This window comes from Melanerpes formicivorus, unplaced genomic scaffold, assembly GCF_026170545.1.
Source record: "Melanerpes formicivorus ecotype bairdi unplaced genomic scaffold, bMelFor1.0.p_v2 SCAF_7, whole genome shotgun sequence".
Classification (NCBI taxonomy): Eukaryota; Metazoa; Chordata; class Aves; order Piciformes; family Picidae; genus Melanerpes; species Melanerpes formicivorus.
In genome coordinates, this window is record NW_027142359.1 from 1524241 (window position 1) to 1551407 (window position 27167).

General features: G+C 47.5%; 1 protein-coding gene across 4 annotated transcripts in view; it reads right to left on the reverse strand.

Moving 5' to 3' along the window:
• Positions 1–18410: 18410 nt before the first annotated feature.
• Positions 18411–27167, reverse strand: part of LRP8 (LDL receptor related protein 8) — a 204610-nt gene continuing 195853 nt past the window's right edge. For 3 of the 4 annotated variants that reach the window (XM_068140630.1, XM_068140628.1, XM_068140626.1), the window contains 6 exons: positions 26685–26826; positions 26096–26248; positions 25228–25458; positions 23316–23384; positions 22935–23107; positions 18411–20675 (listed from right to left, as the gene is read on the reverse strand). In XM_068140630.1, the coding sequence (XP_067996731.1) occupies positions 20637–20675; positions 22935–23107; positions 23316–23384; positions 25228–25458; positions 26096–26248; positions 26685–26826 (807 nt within the window). In that variant the 3' untranslated portion in view covers positions 18411–20636. Of the gene's footprint in view, positions 20676–22922; positions 23108–23315; positions 23385–25227; positions 25459–26095; positions 26249–26684; positions 26827–27167 lie in introns of those variants that run through there. The other variant, XM_068140627.1, reaches the window with a different exon arrangement.

The window sequence follows — 27167 nt, forward strand, 5'->3', positions numbered from 1 at the left end:
TTGAAAAGGCACCCCATATATGAATCTGTTTGCTTCCTCCTCACTGCTAGAAGTTGGCATGTAGTCTGGTGTTAGAAATTCTAGGCTTGAAGAGTGGGATACAGCTGAATCTCTGGGCAGCCTCCTCCAGGGCCCCTGGCACCCTCACAGGGAAAAAAAATTCCCTTCTGTTCCTGTGGAACCTCCTCTGCTCCGGCTTGTACCCACTGCCCCTTGTTCTATCATTGGACATGCCTGAGCAGAGCCTGGCTGCATCCTCTTGACACTGCCCTGCACATCTTCATAAACAGGAATGAGGTCACCCCTCAGGCTCCTCTGCTCCAAGCTAAAGAGCCCCAGCTCCCTCAGCCTGGCCTCAGCAGGGAGATGTTCCACTGCCTTCAGCACCTTTGTGGCTCTGACTTGGGCTCTCTCAAGCAGTTTCAGAGATTTCTAGCAGGAGGCAGGCAAAGCCTCAACTTCCAAGACAGCCCTTGCAGGTAGATGTTATGTGCAGGTGATAAGCTTCAGGGTTGCCTTGGCAACCCTTTTCCTCTTTATCCAGAAGAAGACTGCTTTGTCAGTACCCTGCCCTTTCACAGTACCCTATGACTCTTGTTCAGGGCTCTCATAGCTATTAGAAGCAACAGCCAGGTAGGCCATGAAATCAGCAGTGTCATAGGCATGACCTCCTGTGCACCTCTGCTCACCCATGCAGAGATGGTATGCCCTCCCATCTTCTCTAGGGTGGTTTCCTTTTGCAAAAGACTAGCCCTTCCATGCTGCCTGGGGGCAGAATTTCAGCTCGTGGGTTTTGAGCACTTATGATTTGGTAGTCAGGAGATACACTTCTCAGTCCTGCTGTTCTCCTGTCCACTCTCCCTGAGTTCAAGGTGTTCTTCCCAAGAGTCTGTTTTGTTGTGCACAGCTGCTCTCCTGCCCCTAGGAGCTGTCAGATTGCTTCTGTTTGATGTCACTGGCAATTTGGTAGTGATAAAAAAAATAATGAAAAATAGGAGGATGGAAACCCAAACCAAGATGGAAATTACAATATTGACTGTGATAAACCAACCCCCTTCCAGAAGCAAGGGAGTTACTCCTCTGCCTGGGGATCTCACAATAAACTGATTTGACTCTCTCAGGACATTGTTCTTCATTTCCAGCCAGCCAAGATTACTGCAGGTCTGTTCCAAGGGAGGGTGCCTGAGCAGTGCCTCACTGACAGTGGTGTAACAGGTGGATGGCAGCTGCATGAATGAATGCATCTGTGGTTATGTATTTACACACACACACAAGGGCATATGCTGTTTTTTTTTTTTTTCCCTCTACATCAAATAAAATATCTTACCCACAGATGGCTCTTGGGATTAAAAGGATGGGAAACAATAACACATTTCTATTTTCAGTGAATGAACCTGTCTTGCAGTTATCCCAACATCCATCTGTTGAACATCACTTGGGCACTGGCCCCACAAGAAATGACAGGTAGAAGGATGCTTAGTCTGTCATTACATTAATTATGTAATTAGCTGTAGTTTATATTACACTTGGAATTCATGCTGTTTGTTTTGTGTGGAGAATGCAATGAGTGCTCCACACCTCACCTCGTGGCAACCCCCCAGGAAAGGGGCGTTTCAGGAAAGGTGTTCTCTGCTTCTGGTTCTTTGAGATGGTGTGAGTATTGGATCTACCAGCTCAGTGTTGCACCAGGGGAGGTTTAGACTGGGTATTAAAAGAAACTTCTTCCATGCAAGGGTTCTCAAACACAGGCTGCCCAAGGAGGTGGCTGAATCCCTATCCCTAGCACCTAAACTATGGTGCTGAGGACCATGGTTTAGCACCAGGCTCTAAGCAGGGTTAGAGAATGGTTGGACTCAATGATCCTAAAGGGCTTTTCTCACTAGAATGATTCTGTGATTCTGTGTTGAGGAAAGAGATATCCCATAAGCATATCTCAGTTTAATTCTTTTCACTGCACAGGCTAGGACCTGGAGCTTGTGCACTGTAGGATCCTGAGGAGGTACAGGGCAGGTTTGGATGGCCAGTCATACCCCAGCCTGTACTGCTTTTGGCCTCTGGGCCCCCTCACTCTACTACCCACTCCTGTTTCATCACCATCCCTTGGGGCTTGCCAGCCTGGGTGGCCTTTGACCCAGCTTTGAGGGAAACGATGCAGATCTGTGGTGTTCCTACAGAGCCTCCTGTGCTGAGGTTAGGAAAGGTGTGCAGGTTTTTCTTCTCTGTGGAGAGACAAAACTGGTTTAGGAAGAACAGAAGAGCTTAAATGCTTGCCCAACCGCTTTGCATCCTGCAGCAGAAAAAGAAAGGTCAGCCAATAAACTTACGTTCAGAAAGAAGACTTCAGTAGAGTGGTTTGGGTTTGTTTAATAGTGAAAGGAAAGGTCATGTCTTTTGTTCTTTTATCCTCACAGAAACTGATTCTGTAAAGCTGAGGTTGGTTTATCAGTGTTTGTGTTCTGTGGCTTTGTTGTCTGAGTGCTGGAGAAAAGGTCATCTTCCGAGTGGGGACCTGAGACTCCATGGCCTGTTAGAGCTGCATTAGTTCTGCTCACTAGGAACTTACTTTCTTTCTTGCTTTTTTTTTTTGGCTTTTTTTCTCTCACTTCACCTGTCCCAAGTCAACCCAGCTCCAAGTGAGCACTTTGTCATGCAGCCTATTGTCTCAGAGATGCCTGTGTGTGGTTCTGTCTCTGTTTTCTGTGGGCTCTACAATCTGGAATGTCTTGGCTGTGCTTGCCTGATAGCCTTCTGGATCCACCCAGATTTTTGTCATGCTATGGTCACTATGCTCAAAGAGATGCTCACTCCAGTGTCTTTCTTTATAGGAGTGGACTGCATTATCTGCCTTAAAATGAGGTGTCAGTAGAAGGCAGTGACCCAGCATTGGCATTCTCTGACCTTTAACTTCTCAACATGAGGCTGCTCCAACAATTGAAAGCCTTTCTGACAGCTCACTCTATCTATCTGTCTGTCTGTCTGTCTGTCTATCTGTCTGTCTATCTATCTATCTATCTATCTATCTATCTATCTATCTATCTATCTATCTATCTATCTATCTATCCCCCCTCTCTGATTTGTAATTGAGCTCTACCTAAGAAGATATAAGGTCATCTCAGGAATGCATCTCACAGCCTCCTGCAATTCTACAGGATTGGGGAGGAGCAGCTGAAAAGGTGCTTGCAGGAAAGGACCTAAAGGTGCTGGCCAACAGCAGTCTGACTGTTGACAAGCCAGCAGTGTGGCCAAGAAGGCCAATGGCATCCTGGCTTGTATTGGCAACAGGTGGCCAGCAGGAGCAGGCCTGGTCCTGCTCTTGGGTCATAACAGCCTATACTCACAAGGAAGGAGGCACAACAGAAACTGAAGCTGCATTGCCCTTATTGGTGTAATGCTATTCTGTGGGAGGACACATTAGTTCTTGCTGAGAAGCTTTTTGATGTAGCACTTAGGTACTGTAAGAGGACTTTCTGTTATGTAGAGGCTTTTATGTTGCTTTTGACAAGGAGGAATAATAGCAGCATCTATAAAGAGAATGGGGACTGGAAGCAGATAAAGACATGATGCCAATCTTGGGCAACTGCTAAACATGAAATGTTTTTTCCCCAGAAGGGTGGCTTTTTCTCTTCTTAATGCAGTTCCTGACTACAATTCCAAGTTCTCTTTAGTTTTAAAGAGCACAAGCTGGTGAAAAACCAGAACAGTCTAGAGGAGAAGTGTATGGAATTGAAACTGACTCTTTCTGTTGCTCTTTTGCTTTCCCTTTTCTCTTTCCTTTCCCTGTTCTCCCCTCTCTCTCCCTCCCACAAGGTGTTGTCTTTACTGCAGAGCTTCTGATTGTAACTCTGAATATTGAGTCTAGTTGTAGACCTATATCTAGTGGAGTTCCTCAGAGGTCAGTAGTGGGACCAGTACTATTCAATCAATGATCTGGATGAGGGCACTGTCAGCAAGTCTGCTGATGACACCAGACTGGGAGGAGTGGCTGACACAGGAGGGTTGTGCTGCCATTCAGCCAGACTTGGACAGGATGGAGAGCTGGGCAGAGAGAAACTGGATGAAATTCAACAAGGGCAAGTGTAGAGTCTTGCACCTGGGAAAGAACAACCCCATGGAGCAGGATAGGTTGGGACTGACCTGCTGGAGAGCAGTGAGGGGAAAAGGACCTGGGGGTCCTAGTGGATGGGAGGTTGACCATGAGCCAGCAATGTGCTCTGGGGGCCAAGAAGGCAAATGGCATTCTGGGGTGCATTAGAAGGCTTGTGGTTAGTAGGTGGAGAGAGGTTCTCCTCCCCCTCTACTCTGCCCTGGTGAGGCTGCATCTGAAATATTGTGCCCAGTTCTGGGCCCCTCAGTTCAGGAAGGACCTCAGGGAACTGCTTGAAAGAGTCCAGTGCAGAGCCACAAAAATGGTTAAAGGAGTGGAAGACTGAGGGAGCTGAGGGCTCTTTAGCTTGGAGAGGAGGAGAGTAAGGGGTGACCTCATTCATGTTTATCAAGATGTGCAGGGTGAGTGCCAAGAGGCTGGAGCCAGGCTCTGCTGGGTGATGCCCAATGACAGCACAAGGGGCAATGGTGGAAGCTGAGGCAGAGGAAGTTCCATGGAAACAGGAGGAAAATATTTCCCTGTGAGGGTGACAGAACAGTGGAACAGGCTGCCCAGGGGGGTTGTGGAGTCTCCCTTTCTGGAGATATTCAAACCTCACCTGGATGTGTTCCTGTGTGACCTGCTCTAGGTGATCCCGCTCTGGTAGGGGGCTTGGACTGGATGAGCTTTTGAGGTCCCTTCCAGCCCCTGAAATTCTGTGATTGTCTTTGTGACATCCCCACCAGGCAGCACACCTGCTAACCTCTGAGCCAGGCTGGCTGCTGCTGCTGTAAGCAATTGGACAGTAGTTCTATTGGAGGATCACTAAAGAGCTTCATGAAGGAGAGAGTAACTCCTTGGAATTATCTTTAAAAGCCTGTATTTCACCAGGCCTTAACAGCAGAGGTTTTGAATGTTTAATAGAAATGACTGATTTGAACACTCTGGGGCTTTTCACAATGTTTAACCATCATGAAAGGTTGCTTAAAGTGAGAAAATTCATTTATACCTGTTCTGACTTTAGAACAGCCACTTCAGATGAAGTGAGGAGTCCTCCAAATGCCTTCTCTGCAGCTGCCTCTAACACTTTTAACATTGCTGATAGGTAGCAAACACATTTCACTGAGACCTGACATAGTCCTTGGAAAATAATTTCTTAGTCAAGGTAGGTGTTACCCCTCTGTACTCTTGAGAGTGCTGCAGCTAATCATATGCTGATACATTTGTTTTCCTTTTCCTCTGGCACAAAACATTTCTAACTCTTGTGCCAGGAAAACTGGAGGATCTCTTTTTCTACCCTCTGAATGAAAGCAGTAATTCCTAACGAGGTGTTTCAAGGTCTCAGCCTAAGCAACTTCTTGTTCTCAGAACTATGGACTGGAATATTTGTTTCTTATCTGTGTTGATTTCATACAATCTTAGAATAGTCAGGGTTGGAAAGAACCTCAAGGATCATCTAGTTCCAACCCCCCTGCCATGGGCAGGGACACCTCACACATCAGGTTGCTCGGAGCCACATCCAGCCTGGCCTTAAACACCTCCAGGGATGAGGCTTCTTCCACCTCCCTGGGCACCCTGTTCCAGTGTCTCACCACCCTGATAGTGTAGAATTTCTTCCTAAGTTCTAATCTAAATCTCCCCCCTCTAGCTTGGATCCATTCCCCCCAGTCCTATCCCTACCTGACACCCTAAAAAGTCCCTCCCCAGCTTTCATGTAGGTCCCCTTCAGATACTGGAAGGCCGCTCTGACATCATTCCTGTAGCCTGGTGCTTGTAGGCACTTTATTGTAGTCATCCTTGCTGTGAATCTGACAGAACCTGCACGTGGAGCTGGTACTGTTCAACTGGATTACAAAGTGGTGGCTGCAGAGGTCATTCTGAACACTGGTGTGGTCATTAGAGTGCAAGCACTCGGTCATGAGATACCTGTAAAGTCCTCCTATCACATTGTCCTTAAGAGAGCTCAACAAGCCTTGTGTTGGACATCACGCAGCTGGTCTTTGCCTCAGGCAATGCATTGTTTGCATGGAGTAAGAAAGAAAATCAAATGAAAATGTCTAAAAGCACTGAGGTCTGATGTGAAATTTGGAACATGACTGTTCTGCTGAGGAAATAGTGTTTTCCTTTTCATCATTGATCATTTGTCTGACTTCAGTTTTACTCTAGCAGTCTTTGAGATGATTAAAGAGGAACTAAAAAAGTCTCACTTTAATCTGCTCATCAAATCAGGGGAGATAGCCAAATGAGTGTCAGTGGGGAAAGGCTTCAGTTTAGGGGAGTGGTAGAAAAGCAAGCAGTCATTTTTGTTCCTCCTGTGTTGTCATAGTAGCATACAGTGGTGGCTTGAGGTGCTGCCTGTCTTTGTGCCAGAAATTACCCTGCAGTTCTTTGCCTGCTCTGGTTGAAGGGAGGGAATCCAGCATAGTAATTATATGTGAGCACAAATTTCAAACTGCCAAGTGTCTTTTGCTGTGCACTGAGGACTGGCTCTAATGATCAGGTGCTGAATGCTGCCATGAATTCACATCATAAAAAACCCAGTTCTCCTCTGTATGTTATTTTTCCAGCAGCACCTGTGTGTGTGCCCTGGGAAGTCCACCTTCTATGGTTATCTGATCTTCTAAATAATTGTCAGCTGGGGTCATTCCCCCTCCCAGAGTTCCAGCTCAGCTGCCCCTTGTTTCTTTCTAATTGCCACTGGCCTCAGATCACTCACCTTTCATGCCCTGTCCTGTTCAGACCTTTCCAGCCTCTCTGGAAGCAAATTTTAGTTTCCTTTGATTATCATTTAGTTTCTCTTGCCTTTCTCTTAAAAGTGTTGGTAGAGAAGAGGAGCTGCATGAGGCCTGCTGCTGCAGAGGTTGGGGTAAGTCTGCTTGATTCAGAAAGGATATCTTGGCTGGGGTCAGAGCTTTGTTCTAGCCCCAAAGAGCAAGAGAGACCTAGAATCTTCTTCAACAGATGGGGGGAAGCCGCTTTGCCAAGTCTCTCGAGTAACATCACAGTGTCACAGGACATTAGAGCTTGGAAGGGACCTCCAGAGATCATTGAGTGCAACCCCCCTGCCAAAAGCAGGGTCACCCAAGGCAGTCTGCACAGGAATGCATCCAGGCAGGTTTTGAAAGTCTCCAGAGAAGGAGACTCCATAACCTCTCTGGGCAGCCTGCTCTGGAGTGCTGCATCACCCTCAATGTAAAGAAGTTTCTCCTCATATTGAGGTGAAATCTTCTTATGTTCAAGCTTGTTCAAGCTTGTACCTGTTGTTCCTTGTGTTATTACTGTGCACCACTAAAAAGAGCTTGGCCCCCTCCACTTGACACCCACCCCTCAGATATTTATTATAGACATTGATCAGATCCCCTCTCAGTCTTCTCAAGACTAAACAGCCCCAGGGCTCTCAGTCTCTCTTCACAGGGGAGATGCTCAAGTCCCCTAAGCATCCTCATGGCTCTCTGTTGGACTCTCTCCAGCAGGTCTCTCTCTTGAACTGGGGAACCCAAAACTGGACACAGTATTGCAGGTGTGGTCTCAGCAGGGCAGAGTAGAGGGGCAGAAGAACCTCCCTGGCCCTGCTGGACACACTTCTCTCGATGCACCCCAGACAGTAGCTAGCACTGTGTGAATATCATCTGGATCTGATCAGATAATTATGCTGACAGCACTGTGTGTCATTTTTGCTCTGTAGTAGTTTTGAGCTAGTGCCTAGCTTGGATACTAGTTATAAATAGGAATTTCTAGAGGCTTCTCAGTATAAGATAAATAATGAAGGGATTGGATGCAGAATAATAACAATAGATAGGTTAATATAATTCCCTTGGTGTATTGAGAGCCTTCTATCTCACAGCAGAGTTAGTTTGGTCTCGTTGCTGCTGGCTCTGCTTCTGGGGTTCAGGCTGTGCTATCTTCCTTCTGACCTTAGGCCTTTTTCTGTTTGTCTTCTGTAAAAGCTACAAGGGGCAGGGGGTGGCCAGGCTTCATTGGGGTCCTTTGTCCCCAAAGAGGGGACAAGGAGCTGAATCGAAGGTACAGGGGGAGTCCTGTGCTGCTGCTATGTTCTCTCTGTGTGTGTGTATATACATACACCCTGTATATATTTATTGCCTTTGGGGCTGTTACATTGGATTTCTTTTGCAAACACAATTCCATTTTCAATTCCAAATTCTGAGGTTTGCTCTCTGGAGCAGATTTAAAAATATAAGACAAAGTCATTGGGGGGGGATCCAATTCAACCTAGGACATCCTCAAAGGAGAAAATGGTAATCACAGTCATGTGGCTCCTGATCCACTCCTGGTCTGCAGGAGCAGCTGCAGGTTACTCCTCTTTGGCTTTGCTCTTGTTATGAAGGTAGAGTGTGAGGAGATGTGAAATAAAAGCTTGGGCTCCTTGGATCCCTAATAGTTCTTGACACTGCGAGCTGTGTGTGTTTTGTGAGGATTTTGCCCTAAATTGACTAACAAAGTCAAAGGCTTCTGTCTACCTGCTAATTATCAGGCTCTGCTTCACTGTTTAGGATTAAAAACTGGCTGGATGAGCAGGCACAGAGAGTGGTTGTGGATGGTGCCATATCCAGTTGGTGTCCGCTGACCAGTGGTGGCCCCCGGGGTTCAGTACTGGGCCCAGTTCTGTCCAACATCTTTATCAATGACCTGGATGAGGGGATCAAGTCAACCCTTAGTAAATCTGTGGATGACACTGAGTTGGGAGGGAGTTTGGAGCTCCTGGAGGGGAGGAGGATGCTGCAGAGGGACCTGACCAGGCTGGGTCAATGGGCTGAGGCCAATGGTATGAACTTCAACAGGGCCAAGTGCTGGGTCCTGCACTCTGGCCACGGTAACCTCATGCAGGCTACAGGCTGGGGATGAGTGGCTGGAGAGCAGCCTGGCAGAGAGGGACCTGGCAGTGCTGGGTGACAGCAGCTGGACATGAGCCAGCAGTGTGCCATGGGGGTATGGAAGGCCAATGGCAACTTGACCTGGATCAGGAACAGTGTGGCCAGCAGGACTAGGGATGGAATTCTGCCCTGTGCTCAGCACTGCTGAGGCCTCACCTTGAGCACTGTGTGCAGCTCTGGGCCCCTCACTTCAGGAAGGCTATTGAGGTGCTGGAGCAGGTCCAGAGGAGAGCAACCAGACTGGTGAGGGGGCTGGAGGGAAAGTCTGATGAGGAGAGGCTGAGGGAGCTGGGGGTGTTCAGCCTGGAGAAGAGGAGACTCAGGGGGGACCTTATCACTCTCTACAACTACCTAAAAGGAAGTTGTAGTCAGGTGGGGGGTCAGGCTCTTCTCCCAGGCAACTTGTGACAGGACAAGAGGGCATGGCCTGAAGCTGTGCCAGGGAAAGTTTAGATTAAATATTAGTAAGCACTTCCTGACAGAAAGGCTGATGAGGCACTGGGATGGACTGCCCAGGGAGGTGGTGGAGTCGCCATCCCTGGAGGTCATTAAGAAAAGCTTGGATGTGGCACTTGGTGGCCTGGTTTAGCTGCTGTGGTGGTGTTAGGTCCTAGGCTGAACTTGATGATCTCAGAGGTCTTTTTCCAGCCTCAATAATTCTGTGACTCTGTAAATGGAGCCTTTTGTGGGCTGCTGTATAGGCAGCACAAACAGTGCACAGGTCCCTGAGGAAAGAGAGAGGTAACTGCATCACATAAATCCCTGAGTGTGGTTACTGCTGTGTAGTGGTGCTTTGGCTAGGGTGTGAGCAAGGCTTTGACACTTTGCTGTTTGTGCTCCCTTCAGAAAGCTCCCCTGGCCCATCCCTGCCCTCTGTGAGCTCTGGGGGGGTGTGTGTGTGTACATTTGCCAAACAAATACTCTTACAAAGGCAGTGCTGGCTCTGGAGTGGTAATGTGTTCTCATGGGAGGTACTAGAGCTTTGCACACAGTTGTGATGATTACCTGCAGCATTTGCTGTGGTTTGCACGGTTTAAAGCACAGTCACTCCAGAACCAGCCTGCATCATCACTCTGCAGGGGAAGTGAGGCGAATGATGAGGGTTTTGTAAGCACAGCTGCTGTGCACACAGCTCCTGCAGTCCTCTGTTATTTTGTACATGATCATTTTGGATTTGGATCTTTTGCTTTCCATGTGCCAGCCACTGCACTCTTGCTTTTGCCCCATTGCTTATCCTCCTTGCGAGTTGGTGCTTCTTTCCCCTTCAGTTCATTCGAGGTAGTCTTCCTACCTGGACAGTGGATCCCAAATGGAACCATTTGCTTCCTGCTTTGAAGGGAATGGAAACACAGAAGTTGTTGGCTTGTTGTTTTAAATAGTAGCTGACTGAGGAGTTCCTGTAGAGGTCCCTGCAGGCTAGATTGTTTTGTTTTAGGCAGGTGTGAGGAGCTTAAGAAAACGTGCTCTTGAGGAGGTGCTTGTGGTTGGGTTTGACCATTCCTTACAAATCTGGGTATAAACTACAGCACAGGAGGTTCCACCTCAACATGAGGAGGAACTTCTTCACTGTGAGGATCACAGAGCACTGGAAGAGGCTCCCCAGAGAGGTTGTGGAGTCTCCTTCTCTGGAGACTTTCCAGACCCATCTGGATGCATTCCTGTGTGACCTGTGCTGCATTCTATAGGCCTGCTCTGGCAGGGGGGTTGGACTTGAAGATCTCCACCAGTCTCTTCCAACCCCTAACATCCTGTGAAGTGTCTGCTGGGGGATCTACAGGCTGCATTTCCATGCTGTGTGGTGCTTGGTACTTGGAAAAGTAATGGTCAGTGCTAAAATGAGAGGACAACTCTGATGTGTGTGTGGTAGCACAGGGTTCTTGTTTGGTCACCACAAGCAGGGCTTCCAAGCCAAGATGTTTCCAAGCAAAGACCTTTATGGTGAAGCCCAGGGAAGATGTTTCGGGCACTACACAGTTGTATATTTTTCTAAGGCAGTGTTGTCACACCCTAATTGGTTACATTTCTACTGTCATGTGCTTAAGCAAAGTGTACAATAGGTTAATGCTAGCAAACAAGCTTCCTAACATATCCAGCCAAATCCTGCCTGCTCTCTCTCACTTACTGATAAGGTGTACACTCCTAGCTCAAAGGCAATACATAGCCCTTCCAACAACCCTTCTCCTACATGTGTACTCTTGTCACAACCTAGTAGTGGTACCAGGAACTGGCTGGGCATGGTTGCTCCATTCATGCATTGCTTCACTTAATCAACAGATATATCTGTAATAAAATGTAAGTGCTGGTGAAGATCAATCTCTTGTCTTAATCCTGGTGCAGAGATTCACCTGTGTTCATTTCTTCCCAAGCCAGTGAGGACAGAGCCATCTGAGGGGGAAGTTCAGTGGGCTTAGCCCATTCTATCTTGTGCTCAGGCTCCTCTGCAGGTCTAAACCCAGGTGTGTGTGGTGAAACACCTGCTGCTGTGACCAGGAGAGCATTTTGACTGCATGCAGGCTGTATTTCAGGTGCACATGGAGGAGCCTTGCTAGAGTTTCCTGAACACTTGGGTGAGCTCCCTTCAGCTGCTTGTTCCTGAACAATGAGTCCCATACCTTGTTGCTATGGGAAACCCTCACTGCAGCTGAGTCCTGGAATAGTGTATCTGGAGGTCTGGAGCAGCAAACTACAAACAAATGCAGCAGCATCACTAGGTGCTTCTCTCACAGCTCCTCAGTTAACCTCTCCAGGGGCTGCAGGTGGGCTCATGGCTTAGGTCTGGTACAGACCAGGCTCACAGTGCATCCCTGTCTGTGTAGGTTTGCTTTGTGCTGAGCCTGGGTCTAGGCTAGTGGGCACATGGGGACTGTTTACCTGCTCTGATGGAGTTGTCTTAGTGCCTTACACATTGAAGTGATGAGAGCTTCTGTGAGCTGGTGACATGGCTGAAGAAAGGCCTACAAAAGTGCTGTTTGGTGGGTGTTTGAGTTGTAGTGCTTAAGACGTCACTGTTCATGTCTGCTTGTGTCCTGGGCAAAGAGAGATAGCGAAGGCAAAGGGACCACCTTAGCTGTAGGACTTGTGTCTGCAAGGACAAAGCAGGTATTTATGACCTGAGTCTGTACCAACAGTTTTCATGGGGAGCTCTGAAATCACCAACAAAACACAAAAGCAGAAGGAGATGTGGTTTGGATGGTTTATGCCTCACCACACTGGGATGGAGCACAGGATCACCCAGGACCAGAGAGTGTGAGGGGTTGGAAGGAACCTCCAAAGATCAAGTCCAACCCACCTGCCAGAGCAGGACCAGAGAATCCAGCACAGGTTGCATAGGAACACATCCAGATGGATCTGGAAAGTCTCCAGAGAAGGAGACTCCACAACCTCTCTGAGCAGCCTGCTCCAGTGCTCTGTGACCATCACAGTGAGGAAGTTCCTCCTCATGTTGAGGGGAAACCTCCTGTGCTGTGGTTTGTATCCATTGCCCCTTGTCCTGTCACAGGGTGCAAGTGAGCAGAGCCTGTCCCCTCCCTCTTGACACCCAGCCCTCAGATATTTGTAAACATTGATTAAATCCTCTCTCAGTCTTCTCTCCAGACTAAACAGCCCCAGGGCTCTCAGCCTCTCCTCATCAGGCAGTGCTCCAGTCCCTTCAGCATCCTTGTAGCCCTCCCTTGGGCACTCTCCAGCAGATCCCTGTCCCTCTTGAACTGGGGAGCCCTGAACTGGATTTAATATTTCAGGTGAGGTCTCACCAGGGCAGGTCTACTGAACTGCAAAAGGATTTGGCCTCTCCTGCAGGAAGAGCAGTGCCCATGAACGGCATCTCTGAGGCTACTGTTCAACATCTTCATCAATGACATTGATGAGAGAACAGAGTGTCTGCTCTGCAAGACTGCTGATGATACCAAACTGGGAGGCTTGGCTGAGACCCCTAAAGGCTGTGCAGCCATTCAGTGAGACATGGACAGACTGGGAGCTGGGCAAAGAGGAACCTAATGAGGTTCAACAAGAATAAGTGCAGAGTCCTGCAGCTGGGAAGGAAGAATAAACTGCAGCAGTACAGGTTAGGAGGTAATCTGCTGGAGAGCAGCCCTGTGGAGAAGGATTTGGGAGTGCTGGTGGACAACAAGTTCTGCATGGGTCAGCAATGTGCCCTTGTGGCCAAGGAGGCCAGTGGGATCCTGGGGTGCATTCAGAGGAGTGTGTTCAGCAGATCCAGGGAGGTTCTTCTCCCCCTCTATTCTGCCCTGGTGAGACCTCACCTGGAATATTGCATCCAGTTCAGGAGGGACAAGGATCTGCTAGGGAGAGTCCTAGGGAGGGCTACAAGGATGCTGAGGGGTCTGGAGCACTGCCTGATGAAGAGAGGCTGAGAGCCTTCGGGCTGTTTAGTCTGAAGAAGAGAAGACTGAGAGGGGATTTAATCAATGTCTATAAATATCTGAGGGCTGGGTGTCAAGAGGGAGGGGACAGGGACAGGCTCTGCTCACTTGCACCCTGTGATAGGAGGACAAGGGGCAATGGATATAAACTACAGCACAGGCGGTTCCACCTCAACATGAGGAGGAACTTCTTCACTGTGAGGGTCCCAGAGCACTGGAAGAGGCTCCCCAGAGTGGTTGTGGAGTCTCCTTCTCTGGAGACTTTCAAGACCCATCTGGATGTGTTCCTGTGTGACCTGTGCTGGATTCTCTGGTCCTGCTCTGGCAGGTGGGTTGGACTCAATGATCTCTGGAGGTCCCTTCCAACCCCTAACATCCTGTGACACTGTGACCTTAGTGGCAGCCTAGAGATGAAGGCTTTTAGTCACATGTTGCCTGAAAGAGGAAATCTCTGAAGGTTTTCTTCTCCTGTAGGTATTAAGGACTGAAGGAAGGAAGAGTTGTGTAACTGTTTGGTGTGGCTCTATATGGAAGCGGAGCTGCCTCTGAGGTCTGTGAACTTCTTTGTTGGTGGTCACTGTGCCTGATGAGCCTCACTCACTGCATTTTCTGAGGAACTTTCTGTTCTGTAGTGAATGATTAAAAATGGGAGAGATTGCTCATCTCAGCAGCAGCACTGTCATGTTGGTTCAGACGGATTCCATTTACCCCCTCTCCCATCTGCTAATAGCCAGTAACAGCTAATTAGAGCAGTGATTATTTCCTGGTGCTTTCTCTGCACCATGAATGTTATATACTGGTGGTGTACATCCTCTCAGCTGTGTCTTTCTGAGTTGAGGCTCTGAAAAATGCAAAATCTTCCTCAATTAACCTTTGTTGACCTTCTCAGGGTGTTTTCTAGCTGCATTAGGCCTGCCTTAAGATGGGAAGATCAAGCCTGTGACCAAGGTCAAGCTTTCAAACGTGGCACACACTTCAGGCCTTGTTACTAACAATTTAATGTAAATGTCCAATAATTTCATGTCAGTTTTTCAGTACTGCAGGAAGAAGTCTGAAAGTCAGCTTAGCCTCTGGAAGAAAATTGCTGTCATCAACACATCAAAATAACTTCCTAACTACTGTTGTTTTCCCTTGAGCATCGCTGCAAGGGGCTCTCTGCTTAGCCCTTCCGATGGGCTGGCCCTTTGAAGCAAAATACCTGGATTCAGGGAGTTTCAATGAAGGCTTGGGCATAAGGCTTCCCATCAGCCCTTGTGTTAGGGCTTGAGCCAAGTGAATCTGCTTTTAGAGAAGTCCCAGTTGGGAAATGTATGCATGAAAAGCAATTACCACAGTTGGAACTAAGGGAGAAGGGCCAAGAGGATGAGCAGAGGGTTGTTCAGTCTGGAGAAGAGAAAGCTCCAAGGAAACCTTATTATTCCAGTATCTGAAGGGGGCCTACAAAAAGGCTGTTGAGGGGCTTTTTAGGGTGTCAGGGAGTGATAGGACTGAGGGGAATGGAGGCATTCTAGAGGAAGGGACATTTAGATTAGACCTTAGAAAGAAATTCTTCACCATGAGGGTGGTGAGACACTGGCACAAGTTGCCCAGGGAGGTGGTGGAAGCCTCATCCCTGGAAGTTTTTAAGGCCAGGCTGGATGTGACTCTGAGCAACCTGATGTAGTGTGAGGTGTCCCTGCCCATGGCAGGGGGCTTGGAACTAGACGATCCTTGAGGTCCCTCCCAACCCTGACAATTCTGTGATTCCTTGATTAGCAGAAACCTGGATAGGGTGATGTGAAATATCTTTGTCATTTGGTCTCAGCAGTACCTGGCCAAGAACTGTTGGTAAAACAGTTAAACGTTGGTAAAACAGCTTTTGTAGTTGGTAAAACAGCTGGCTTTGTAGTCTGTAGGCAAGGACTGAACAACTGAACTGATGTGAGGACAAAAAACCCCAAACCAACAACCCACATAAGTTACAGCTGAGCCTTCCCTTTGCTGTAATCCTGCATAAGCCCTCCATGGAACCAGGCTAGGGCCTATCAGAGTATCGGGGAGATTTGCTTGTTCTGCTCTCCTAACTTCCAGCTCCCTGCTTAGATGGCTGCCTTATCGTGACTGACAAGATTACAGTGCTTGCCTTAATAGTGTGGAGAACTAAGTAGGCAGCTGCAGCTAATCCCTTCAGAGAATGTTCTCCCACTGAGGTACAGAGTGAAATTTGAATGCTGCAAACAATTAGGAAAAGATTGTGTTTTAAATCATGTTGATTCCCATTCTGCTGGTGATGCATAGGTCTAGAGACACATCTGCGTAAGAGCTCAGCACATGGCCTTCACCAGTGCTTGTTGGCTGTTTCTGGTAGATGCTACCACTGTTGGCATGAGAAAAGCAAGTTCAGTGTCCTGAGGCAGATGGCCTCACTTCTAGGGACACGGTTGCAAGGTAATCTTTTTGTGAAGCTCATCTTTTTTGTTACTGTGTCAGCTGCTGTGGTATCAGAAGCCACAAGCTCTTCTTTATGTGCAAAGGCTGGGGGCCTGTGCTTGTAGCCAAGCAGAACAAGGGGTGCTAGCTCAGATCAGGTCAAGATCAAGGTGCAACACATTGGTAACTGATGGGCCAGGCACATTTAATGGAGCTGAGAGCAGCCAGCTGGGGCTTGGTCACTACCTGAAGAAAGATAACTCCCCAGCCCCTTCTCTTACAGGGCCTTCAGATTATTTACTTCTAAACACATGGACTCTTGTCTTGTGCCTTTGCTGCAGTGCACTGTAGCAGGCTGTGGTTCAGTCTCACTTTGTGTGCTAGTCTCTGGCAGAGCTGTTGTGAGCTCTGCTTCACCCCAGTTACCATCTTTCACCCAGCCACAGCCTGTGTGGGGCTGTGCTTGCTGCCATTCTGTGGCCAACACCGTTTGTGAGCTGCAGCCCCGGGTTTTGTCATCAGGACAGCACACACTCAACTCTGGCTGGAAACAGCTCCTTGAAGCTATCACCGGGGGCTGTGCTGATAGCTTCGCCGCCCGGCCCGCTGTTCCCAGGGCATCCCGGGTCAGTGCAGACTCCTACCGAGAGTGCTGCTGTTGGAGCTGTGTGAATAGGGGGCACCAAGAGCTGCACAGCGAGAGGGAGGGTATGTGGGTGGCTTGTTAATTAGTGTTTTGTGCTGGCCACTGGGCACCCAGCATGTTAATGTACAAACTGGCTGTGGCTTGAATCTAAGAGGTGGTTTGTGTATCCTACATCTCAATGCTCTCTGTGGCCACCTTTCTTCTGCCTTTGAACCCTTCCAGTGTTGACACTGTGCATTTAGGAGATGACTGAACTTGGCACTGCTCTGTAAACCCCTGCACTGAAGCAGTGAAAGCGCTCACAGTAGACTGTGGCTTCAGCTCCTTGCTTGAAGGCAAGGATGTGAATGAGGAAGACAGATTTAAAGGAGTTTCACAAAGTGAATTTGATGGAGAGTAAACTGGGTGTGAGGAAATGGTGCATGCCAAACCCTGCAGAAGGCAGAAAGGTGCCTGAGTTACATAAACACTGAAGGAGTTTCTAGGCGGTGTTGTGTGGCACGGTGTTGGTGTGGATTATCTCCCCCTGCACATTGCTGTGTGTAACAGCGAAACAGAAAACCTCACTTCAGCATCCCGTGGAGCTTCATGACTCTTAGGAGGTTCTTTCACTTTTTATTTGTGCTGTCCTCTCTGTTTAGACCTGGAGAAAATTTTTTTTGTGTCATTGTCAGGTTTTTTTTGTTTGTTACCATACTACTCTGCTAAAATAATTAACTGGAGAAATATTTTAAACTAATCCACCAGTATTTACCAGCAAATAAGTCCCTATCACTCTGGTAATAGCTGTTTGTGTCTGGAAAGCATCAGTTGCTTGGCAGCCTTCCTTTAAAGACAAACACTGACAGAAAATTCCTGTCAATAAATACACAGCTTCAGAGGGCTTTGAACAGCCCTGTGAAAGGGAAAGGTTGGCTTGGCTGCAGTGCTTTCATTCCTAATGCTTCTCTGAGTGTGTGGCCTGCAGATTACCTGGGGGCAGGTCACTGAGTGGTCACTGAATGCACAGTTTGGTTGTCTTGGTTTCCAAGAGGGGTCACTGGGTGTTGGCATTCATGGCTGTCTTATTCCCCAGAGGGGTCACTGGGTGTTGGCATTCATGGCTCTCTTATTCCCCAGAGGGGTCACTGGGTGTTGGCATTCATGGCTCTCTTATTCCCCAGCTGATAACTTGAATTTTGAGTGAAGTTCTGCAGCAGACTTTCACAAAGACAGCCCACAGGGGACATGCAGCAATGCCTGAAAGGAGAAAAGCCTTGCAAACACGTGAGTGCCTGCTCAAGCTTCTCTCTGCACAGGGAGATGCGCCTAAACTCAGAGAGGACCCAAACTGCCCACCCATTCCAGAAAAAAAAATGCCCCTAGTCGTTCCTCCTTGTTCTCAAGAGCTTTGTTTGTTATCTAGCAGGTGACTTCTATAGGAGAAGCGGCAGGGAGAGCACTGTAGGTGGTGCTCTGCCTTATTTGTGTCTCCAGCTACAGCCGTTACTGCACTCCAAGTGCAGTGGATCTCATCTTGGCTTTATTCCCATAGAGGAGATCGTTGAGGCTGTTTGCAAAAGAAGGTTCAGACTGCCTGGTGTGACTCCACACACAGCAGTGGTTATTTTTTCCAGGATGACAAAAGAGAGCAAGTTTGGCTCTAACACGTTTTCCAGCTTCTGTAGCTGTGCTTTGCCAAAAGCTGGAGGAAACAGAGTGGTTTGTAGGCAGTAGCTGCACTGTTCCTGCAGGTCACAGCTAAACTACAGCAGGGCTGTTGTACACTGCATCCCCTTCTGAGGCAGAGCTGTCTCACAGTGGGTAGTGACTGGTGTGCCACTGGGAGTTCAACTGGTTGTGGTTACATCACTGCTGTAATTGTTCAGCTCCAGGAAATCATGACCCTGGTCCTGTTCTCCCTGCTCAGCAGAGCTAGGGAAAGCTCAGCCCCAGCTGTGACACAGCCCCAGGTGTAGGATGGTGTTTCAGGCACTAGAGAGTAATGAGTTCAGTAGTCCCAGATAAAAAATTTAATCTTTCTCTAGAAACAGTGCACTGTTGTACAAATCTGTGATTTGGTTTGCAGGCCTCCTCCTCCATGGCAGTACAGCAAGTGTCACACCCAGCACACCCCCACCCCTCCCTGCTCCTTTTGTCCCCAACAGAAAAACTGAAACACAAAAGGCACCAAGCAAGGACTTACTCTAACAGAACTGCAACGTGACAAGACAGATCAGAAATGATTACAATGTTAAATAACAACCCTAACAATCCCAACCATTATTGAAAATAATTCATTTCTTACAAAACAAATTTGGTGTTTGAACTTCTCAGTAGTTAGAAATCTGTAAAGGCTGAAGTCAGCACTGCACATCATGTCCATTTACAGTGGCCTGGGGAAAAAAAAGGGCAGCCTTTTTTACAGGTTTTGTACAGGTTTGGTTACCTCTGTGCTTAAAAAAGTATCAAAACTGTAGAACTCCCAAAGCTATTTACAGTCCTCTGTTAGTTACAGTGATCACATACAGCCTCCTCTTGCTGTTCCTCTTCATGCACACAGTGCATGGGTTTGCAGAAACAGAGCTGCCTACCTTAAGCAATCATTTAAACATTTATATAGCTCAGACTTTCCCACTGCTTTAAAATCTACACCTGGACTGGGAGGATGCTGGGGGGTGTTGTAGTGTCTGTGTATGCTGAGGGTACACACTGTGGCTGTAATGCAGACCAGGGCTGCCTCCCTTTCCTCAGCCAAGAATCAGCTTTTTTGGCTCGCTGGCATACAGAAGTTGGACTGATGGAAGAACACTGGCTCTAGGTTTTGGTAGAGTCCAGGGAGGTGCTAATCCATTATGCTAGGGAAGTGTACACACTGCCCATGGAATTCCCTGGGAATCTTACAGAATGAGTGGGTTTTCTGCAAGGGTCAGGATGGCCCAGCCAAAGACACTGGAATCTTCAACCTCCTTTAGCCTCCTCACCTGGTGCACTGTGGTATGGGGGATGGATCAAGCTGCAGTGGCAGCATCTGGAAGGGAATCTCGGCATACACTGAACAGAGACACTGCCCCACAGCACCTCCTCAATCTGAACTTCATCAGTGTGAGCAGGGAAGAGAGCAAGGAGGGAAGGAATTAACTTCTGTTACTGTGTGGGTTTTTATGTCCTGATGAGCCAATTGAGAGTGCTCACTTCAGGTTATGGAAGTCGGTATGGCTCAAATCTTTTTTCCTGCTCATGGTGAGAGGTGCAGGATTCCCAGTGGGGAAAAGCATTTAGCTTTACATTTAGAAGCAAAGAAAGAACTGAAATAAAATTTGTACCAGGCTGTAAAATGCAACAACACAACAAGTAAAAACTGGGCATTGTAGGAGTTGCTCCTGAACTGCTGCAGGCAGCAGCTCCTTCAGTTGCAAGTGCAGCAGATGGATCTTCCTGGCTGGACAGGGAAATGCAAAAGCAGCCCTTTAGGAGCCAGCTGGGAAAGTAGCAGCTCTGTTTGTTACAGAAGTGCTTCAGCTGTCAGCTGCCTCACCCTACAGCTTGCTCTGACTTTGTGTCCTTAGATTTCAAGCTTCTCAAACATCCTGTAAAAACTCGATTACCCCTAACGGGCATAAACGTAGGCTAGTAGTTTTAAAATAGATGTATATATCTTTATATATATGTATATATTTATATGCCTATATACCTATCTATCCACTCTAGATAGATATATACACAGATAATCTATGCACAGCAAGCCAAACATACCAGAAAAATAAATACTCTCACCCCTCTAACTGTATTTACAGAGCAGATCCTTATAACCCAGCTTTTGTTAATAAATAGGTCTAAACTGCCTGTACAGGATTTGTTTTGTACTTATGTTGATGGATAGCCACAAAGCATATTCAACATATTTACAAAATATCTATAAATATAGTCTTGAAAGAAAGCAAAGCTACCTACCCTTCAGCCTGGCTGGTTATGTACATTGAGTTAGTAGCTCAGCTGTCGCTTACTCACTATCACAAATGGGTAGTGCAACAAGTTAAAACGTGTATAAAAGATTATACATACAAAACTCTCACATCCTTTGGATGTTTGCAGTTCATTATAACTTTGTGGTTACCCTTCTGCAACATAAATAACCATCAAAACAAAACCAAACCCCAAACAACAAAAAAAAAGAAGAAGCAGGTTGTGTGATCCCAAAGTCAGTTTGTTCGGTGTGGTGGTTCGGAGCAGCAGCCTCCTCCTCATGGCAAACCGTCGTCTTCCAAGCTTAACGCCACGCGCTGGGAAGGGAGAAAAGCACAGCTCAGAATCACAGAATTGTTTCACTTGGAAAAGGTCTGTGTTCAAATTTTCCCCCCCCCCCATTAAATTTGCCAGACCAGCTCAGCTGAGAGCAGATGAAAGCTGTATGAACAAGCAAAACTGCACTCTACAATGGAATGCAATGAATACGTACAAACATATACAGCATTTGCAATACTTACAGGTATTGACAATTCATAAACAGCACAAGAAACCCCCTGGCCAAAGACTAGGGAAAGCTACTAGCCTCTCCCTCTCTGCCCTCCCTTACCCTCCTGTACAAAAGGGAGAAGAGACAGAAGCAGAGAAGTTAATACCAAAACAATGCAGCCAAGGTCAAGCAGAGGCCAGTTTAGTATCTCTCCCAGAGCCAAGAAGCAAGGAGAGAAAAAAGAGCTTGTTTTGGTACAACCATTTTTAGTCCCTTATCTCTTCCAGTAGGATTGTTTAGAATTATCTCTATTTTCCTTTTTACACCCAATAGTGATTTATTTACATTTTACTACTTTTTTGCTTAAGATCTGTGAAAAAAATTTAAAGGCATAGTCTAAAACTACCACAGGACTCTAAGATCATCAAGTCCAACTGTCAACCTAACACCACCTTGGCCACTAAACCATGTCCCACAGTGCCATGTGTTTCTTGAACACCTCCAGGGATGGTGACTCCACCACCTCCCTGGGCAAGCCTGTTCCAGTGCCTGACCACTCTTGTTTCCTAATATCCCATCTAAACTGCCCCTGCCATGATTTCAGGCCATTTCCTCTTGTTTTATCACCTGATACTAGGGAGAAGAGACCAACCCTTGCCTCGCTACACCCTCCTGGCCTTTTTGGACCTAGGACTTTACAGGTATTAATTAAACCTCTCACCTGGGCAGCAGATATGGGTTGTGGTGCACAGATCCCTTCAGTTAAAATTCAGTCTATGGGAAAAAACTTCCCACAGTGTGGGCTACAAGCTGAGAGGCCCACTGCAGCAAAGTGAGGCTTATAAAAGCAAAATGCAATTATTTAAACTGGAATCTGAGCTGGACAGCCCAGTCCAACATCCATCTTCTGAGCAGCACTTGGGGTACCCAGCTGCAGGCTGGCACAACCCCTGGATTTCAATCTTTACCCAAGTCTACACCACCACTGTCATTAAAAGCTAACCAGCATCATCTTCCACCTGCCCATAAATCCTTTATAGACTAGTTGTGACCAGGGATGCTGCTGTTAACCTGCACCTCTGCGTCAAAGCTCAGGGCTGTCCCTCGTGTCCTGGCCACAAATCTATTTTCTGTGCTGACGTTTTCCCCTCAGATGGTGTTGCTCACTCAAGCACTACTAAAGAGGCTTTGGAAAGTTAATTCCCTTGTGCACTGCAAACAGAGCAGTTGAAAGTGCCAGTGCTGCATCTCAGCAGGGCTGCTGTCCAGGAGGAGGCTCCTTTGCAGATTCACTGTCCCAAGAGAGAAAAGGTTCTCTCCAGTCTGTATGCACAGCAACTGCTATCAAAATGTTTGTTTTTTAAAAGCTTAATCTTGCCAAGGCAAATTTCCAATACTTCTTAGAGAAAACCTCCTTCACTGCTCCTTATGAGAGACTCTTCTTTACCATGCTACATTATAGAGAAAATGCTCTTCCTGCTTTGTAGAGAAGTTCAAGTTATCCTTAAGAGAGTTTAGGCACTTGGTAGCAGTCTAATGGAATCTAGCAGGGGATAAGTGATCGGCTGTCAGGTATTGAGCTCCTCAGATAGCTTGACACTTGCCAGCTGCATTGGTTAGGACAGCAGCTCTTCATCTGAACACAGACTCACAGAATGTTAGGGGCTGGAAGGACCTTGAGAGATCATCTAGTCCAATCTCCCTGCCAGAGCAGGATCACCTAGCGTAGATCACACAGGAACTCATCCAGGCAGGTTTTGAGTATCTCCAGAGAGGGAGACTCCACAAGCTCCCTGGGCAGCCTGTTCCAGTGTTCTGTCACCCTCACAGTGAAATAATTGTTCCTCCTGTTTCCATGGAACTTCCTCTGCCTCAAACACAGCATCTTGTTGTACAGACCACTACAGTCTAAGACAACTGCAGGAGCTGCCTGCAAATGCAAGCTTCTGCCCACTTAGTGATTACTGAAGAAGCTCTGGGCTGTCACTGTATGGCAAATAACTCAAACTGTAATTGGCTGGAGAGCATTCTGTATCTAAACTCTTAATGAAATGAGTCTCCATCAGCAGTGGCCTCAGATACTTACTGCTGGGTAGACGTGTCCGATCTGGGCAGTCCGCCCAATGTGGATTTCATCTTCATCTTCCTCCTCTGTTGTCTTCCTGTACACCGGATTGTCAAAATTCATGCTTTTGGTATTCTTCCGTTTCCAGTTCCTCCAGATGAGGTATCCCCCCATGCACAGCAAGCCAATGACCACTGAGGAAAGGGGAAAGACAGGGCTCTCAGGCAGGCATGGATCTGCTGGGATGGTCCCATGTAGATAGCCATGCTTAAAGAATTTCCTCAGAGCCAGGCTGCCTTTCCCCAGCAGCAGTTCCTGCGCTCTTTCCCACCCCTGGCAACCAGAGGAGTGTATTTACAGTGGTTTGCTGTGATCTTTGATGGTTAAATGAAAGCAGCTTACCCACAGGGATGACAATTCCAATCACAGCTGCTGTCACAGTTGAATCAAAGCCTTGGTCATTATTTGCATCTGCAATCACAGAAGAAGTTCTGGTCACTGATTGGCTGGTTTGCAAGCCAAGGCTAAAGGATGTTTTATGTCAGTAACCCATCAGAAGGGTTTTGCAATTGAAGAGTTTACAAAAGCTTTTGTAATAAAATGTCTATGGAGAAGATAAAAAGCATCTGGCCACAAGATGTTAGCTAAGCTGAGCTGTTTCTTCCCAGGAACAATGAACAGCCTGACCATGAGGTGCTGCTGCCCTCACAGGATTGCAAGCTGCACTCCAGGAGAGTGGGGCCAGGAGGGCAACTGCTCAGCACAGTGCTGCCAGAGGGAAGCACTAGCCAGAAGTGAGCCCATGACAGCGCTTGAGCAAAACAAAAGAGGCTAGTTTGAAAAACTGGGATATTAATGGAAACTCCAAGCATGGATATGAGGAAAGCACTCTTTAAAATCCACACTACAACACTTCCTAGTGCTGACACAATTAATGATTCATTGAGCTGCCAGACAAAGAACCGAGTTCAAAGCCTTCTGCACAGCTTTGCTTTCCCTTCTTTCTTTATTTACAGCTGAGGAGTTAGTCAGCACATCTACCACTCACTGCTGCAGTCTGCCTCAGCACCCAAAACTTGGTACTGTGCTTAGGAGAGAAAGGAATTACAAGGGGAAAAGAATAATAAAACCAAATCTATATACCTTTCAAGTTAGATACTTAAAAATGTTTGCTTCAAGCAAATGTTGGTCAGCACAGAAAAGTTGTTCTTGCTAAGGTATCAGGAATTGAGAGAGGGGGCACTGACTGAAGCCTGCCTTTTGATACATCAATTGATAGACCTTAAAGGGCAAATGATCCCTTTCAATACCTCCCTCTGACAGGTTCCTCTATTACATAACTGTTTACTTAATAGTGAGCCAGGCTAGCTCAAATGTGGACAATTAAGGCACTTGGCTTCCAGGGCTTGTTAAAAAGTTAATTACTACCTTTGAAAGAAACCAGTGCAAAAGAAACTTCCAATACAGGAATTTTAGCAATGGCCTCCTGCGCTGCTGGAGCAGCACCGAGCTGCCTCACTGCTCCTACAGACAGGCCCTGGGCAGACAGGGAGGTTTACCCTGGCTCCCCAGGTGCAATGCAAACTGCCTGCTCTGCTTGGTGCAAGGCTCAGGGAAAAGAGCAGCACTGTGCTGTTCTGAAAGCAATCTAGAGCTGTCTGAGCTCTCCACTGAGTCCTGATGAGCAAAGTTGCCTCTCTAGACTGTGATTTGGTTTTTCTCATTTTTGAAAGCAGCTCAGCTTTTCTGCTTTACTTTGGCAGCACTGCCCAGAGGGATTACCTGTTGGCACTGAGAGGGGAGGTTGGTGTTTCATTACTCGCTTGTTATGTGTGGTCAGCCGGAGGAGAGCCTGGTAGGGGTCTTCTGCTGGGATACTGTTCTGCTACATAATGCAAACAGTCCTGTGCCATGGCCACAGCAACACAGAGAGCACAGCCACACAAACAGATGCTGCTTGTCATCAGCTGTAGTGATTGCAAATGTCCAGCAGTGCTAAAGCTGGACAGCAGGCAGTTTTCCCCCACACCCTGTGCTAGATCACAGGAATTATGAAACAACTGAAATAGGTGATGTGTCTGTAGAATGATCCACACACAGCACTGGAGCTGGAATGCACTAACATTGGGCACAAGTTCCTTAGCATCCTGACTGACTTAAGTCACATCAGGCAGCACAGACCCCTGCAGAAAGATCACCTGGTGTCTCCCACTGTGCAGCAGCATGTGCCTGCCTCTGACCTGTCTCTAGCTTGGATGTCCAGGGAGGTCTCCCACTGGTGATATAGAAGAAAAGGGGAATCTTGTTCTCTTACAGTGCTGGGATAAATTGCTGTTTCCAGTGGTCATCTCAGAGTCTATCAGGATGGATGTTGTGGATGGTAAACGAAAACCTGGGGAGGTGATGGTAGCTTCTGACACAGCTTTGGGGATGGTGGTGGGGGTGTTACTGGCACTGCCAAGGACAGCTGTGATGGTCGTGGTACCAGCGCTGCGTGGTGCTGCAGTTGTAGGAACCAGGACAGGAGGGGAAGTAGTTGGAAGATCTGAAAAGCAAGAGCAGCATTGACATTTGGTTAAAGGAAAGACCCAGAGCAAATAATGGGGGAGGACTGTGACATTCACCGAGCAGAAGCAGCAACCAAACTGCGGTTGTATTTACCAGCAGACTATCCATAGGTCTCTGCCTGAAGCTCCAGGAATCATTTCCCAAAGCCAAGCTCAATTTCTAAATGCCAATAAAGCACTCTGCATGGAAGGCAGGTAAGAAGTTCAAAGTCTTGTAGGTTTTTCAATACCTTAGAAGATGCTGAATTGGTACCAGGAGCTATTTGCATGTGAGGTACAGCTATGCTGAAGGACTTGTCTGTGCAGGACACTGGCAGCATGTGGCCTCTCCAGGTCCAGTATTGGGAGGGTGCTGATGTAGCAAATTTCAATGGTTTATCAACCATTCACACCTTTAGTGCTGTCCTTAGCCCTTCTTTCCCTTTCCTGCTGTGTCTTTCTCTGGTTATACTCTCTAAGAGAAGCAGGCTTGCTCTGCAGGACACCCTGGTGCTGGCTCAGAAGGCAGCAAGGAGCAGAATGCAAATGCTTGCTGTTTGTGTTCCGGCCTCAGGAAATCTTCCCTCGGAGTGGGAGTCTCTGGGAATGCTGAAACAGGGACCTGATTGCATTTACCTTTGTAGCATTTCTTCATGTCAGGACCCAGCCACATGTTGTCAGGACAGGCACAGGTGTACTTGGGAGAGTGGGGAGAGATCTGGGGTGCAGGAAGACACAAGTACTCGCAGCCTCCATTGGGCTGGGGGCTGAGCTCGCAGGAATCTGGAGCTGTTCAAGGGTGGAACAAAAGACAAAGTGTTTCTCTAAGTATTTATTTCTTGTTCTTGGCAAAGAAATAGCAAGATCTCTAAGACTTCTCCACTGGGCTACTTAAGCATCTTTACAGTTTAGAGTAGAATGAAACCCTACCGGCTGCTATCAACCCCACCCCAGTAGGTAAGGACTGGCAAGCAGCAGAGTGAGGAGAGTAGCTCACAGGTCTCAAAGACAACAGTTGAGCAGTTAGTAACACACTGCAGGCTTTTCAGTAAGGGCTGCCGAATTCATTATGCAGGACCTCCAAGCATTTGGCATTGATTTCTCCTCATTACCTGTGCTTTCTGGGAAGCACTGGAGGTCCCTTCTGGCCCAGACCATTCTATGATTTTCTCCACTAGCTGAAACAAACGTGGCTGAGGGCCATGGTACCCTGAGGGTGTCTCACCTTTGGGCTGCTTTAGCTCATGGAACACCACGATGTCATGAGGGTTGTTGAGATTTTCTGCCAAAATGGAGATGTCCAAACCATTCAGCCTGTTTGCACTGAAGATTGCTTCATTCTCCAGGTCAGTCCAGAACACTCTGTCCTGCAGGAAAGGCAGAGGATTTCTGACCTGGCCCTGCTCAAATCCAACTCAAGTTGGATTAACCTCCAATAGTCACAAAGCCAACACATTCTGTTCCTACCTTGGGGCACCATCAGTTCATGCTACTTCTATCTGCAGCCCTTTGCTTTTCTTTCTGGTGTTAGGAGACTCTCATTTCTGCTGTTCCAAGGCAAAGCAACCCTACGTGTTTGGAAGTGCTTAGTGGTTGTGAGGAGATGTGAAACAGGGATGAAGAAGCAGAAATCTGGTGAAGCACAGAAGAGGTTCACCCATTCTGTTTCTGAATAAAGATCATGAGGGGTGGGTGTCAAGTGAAGGGG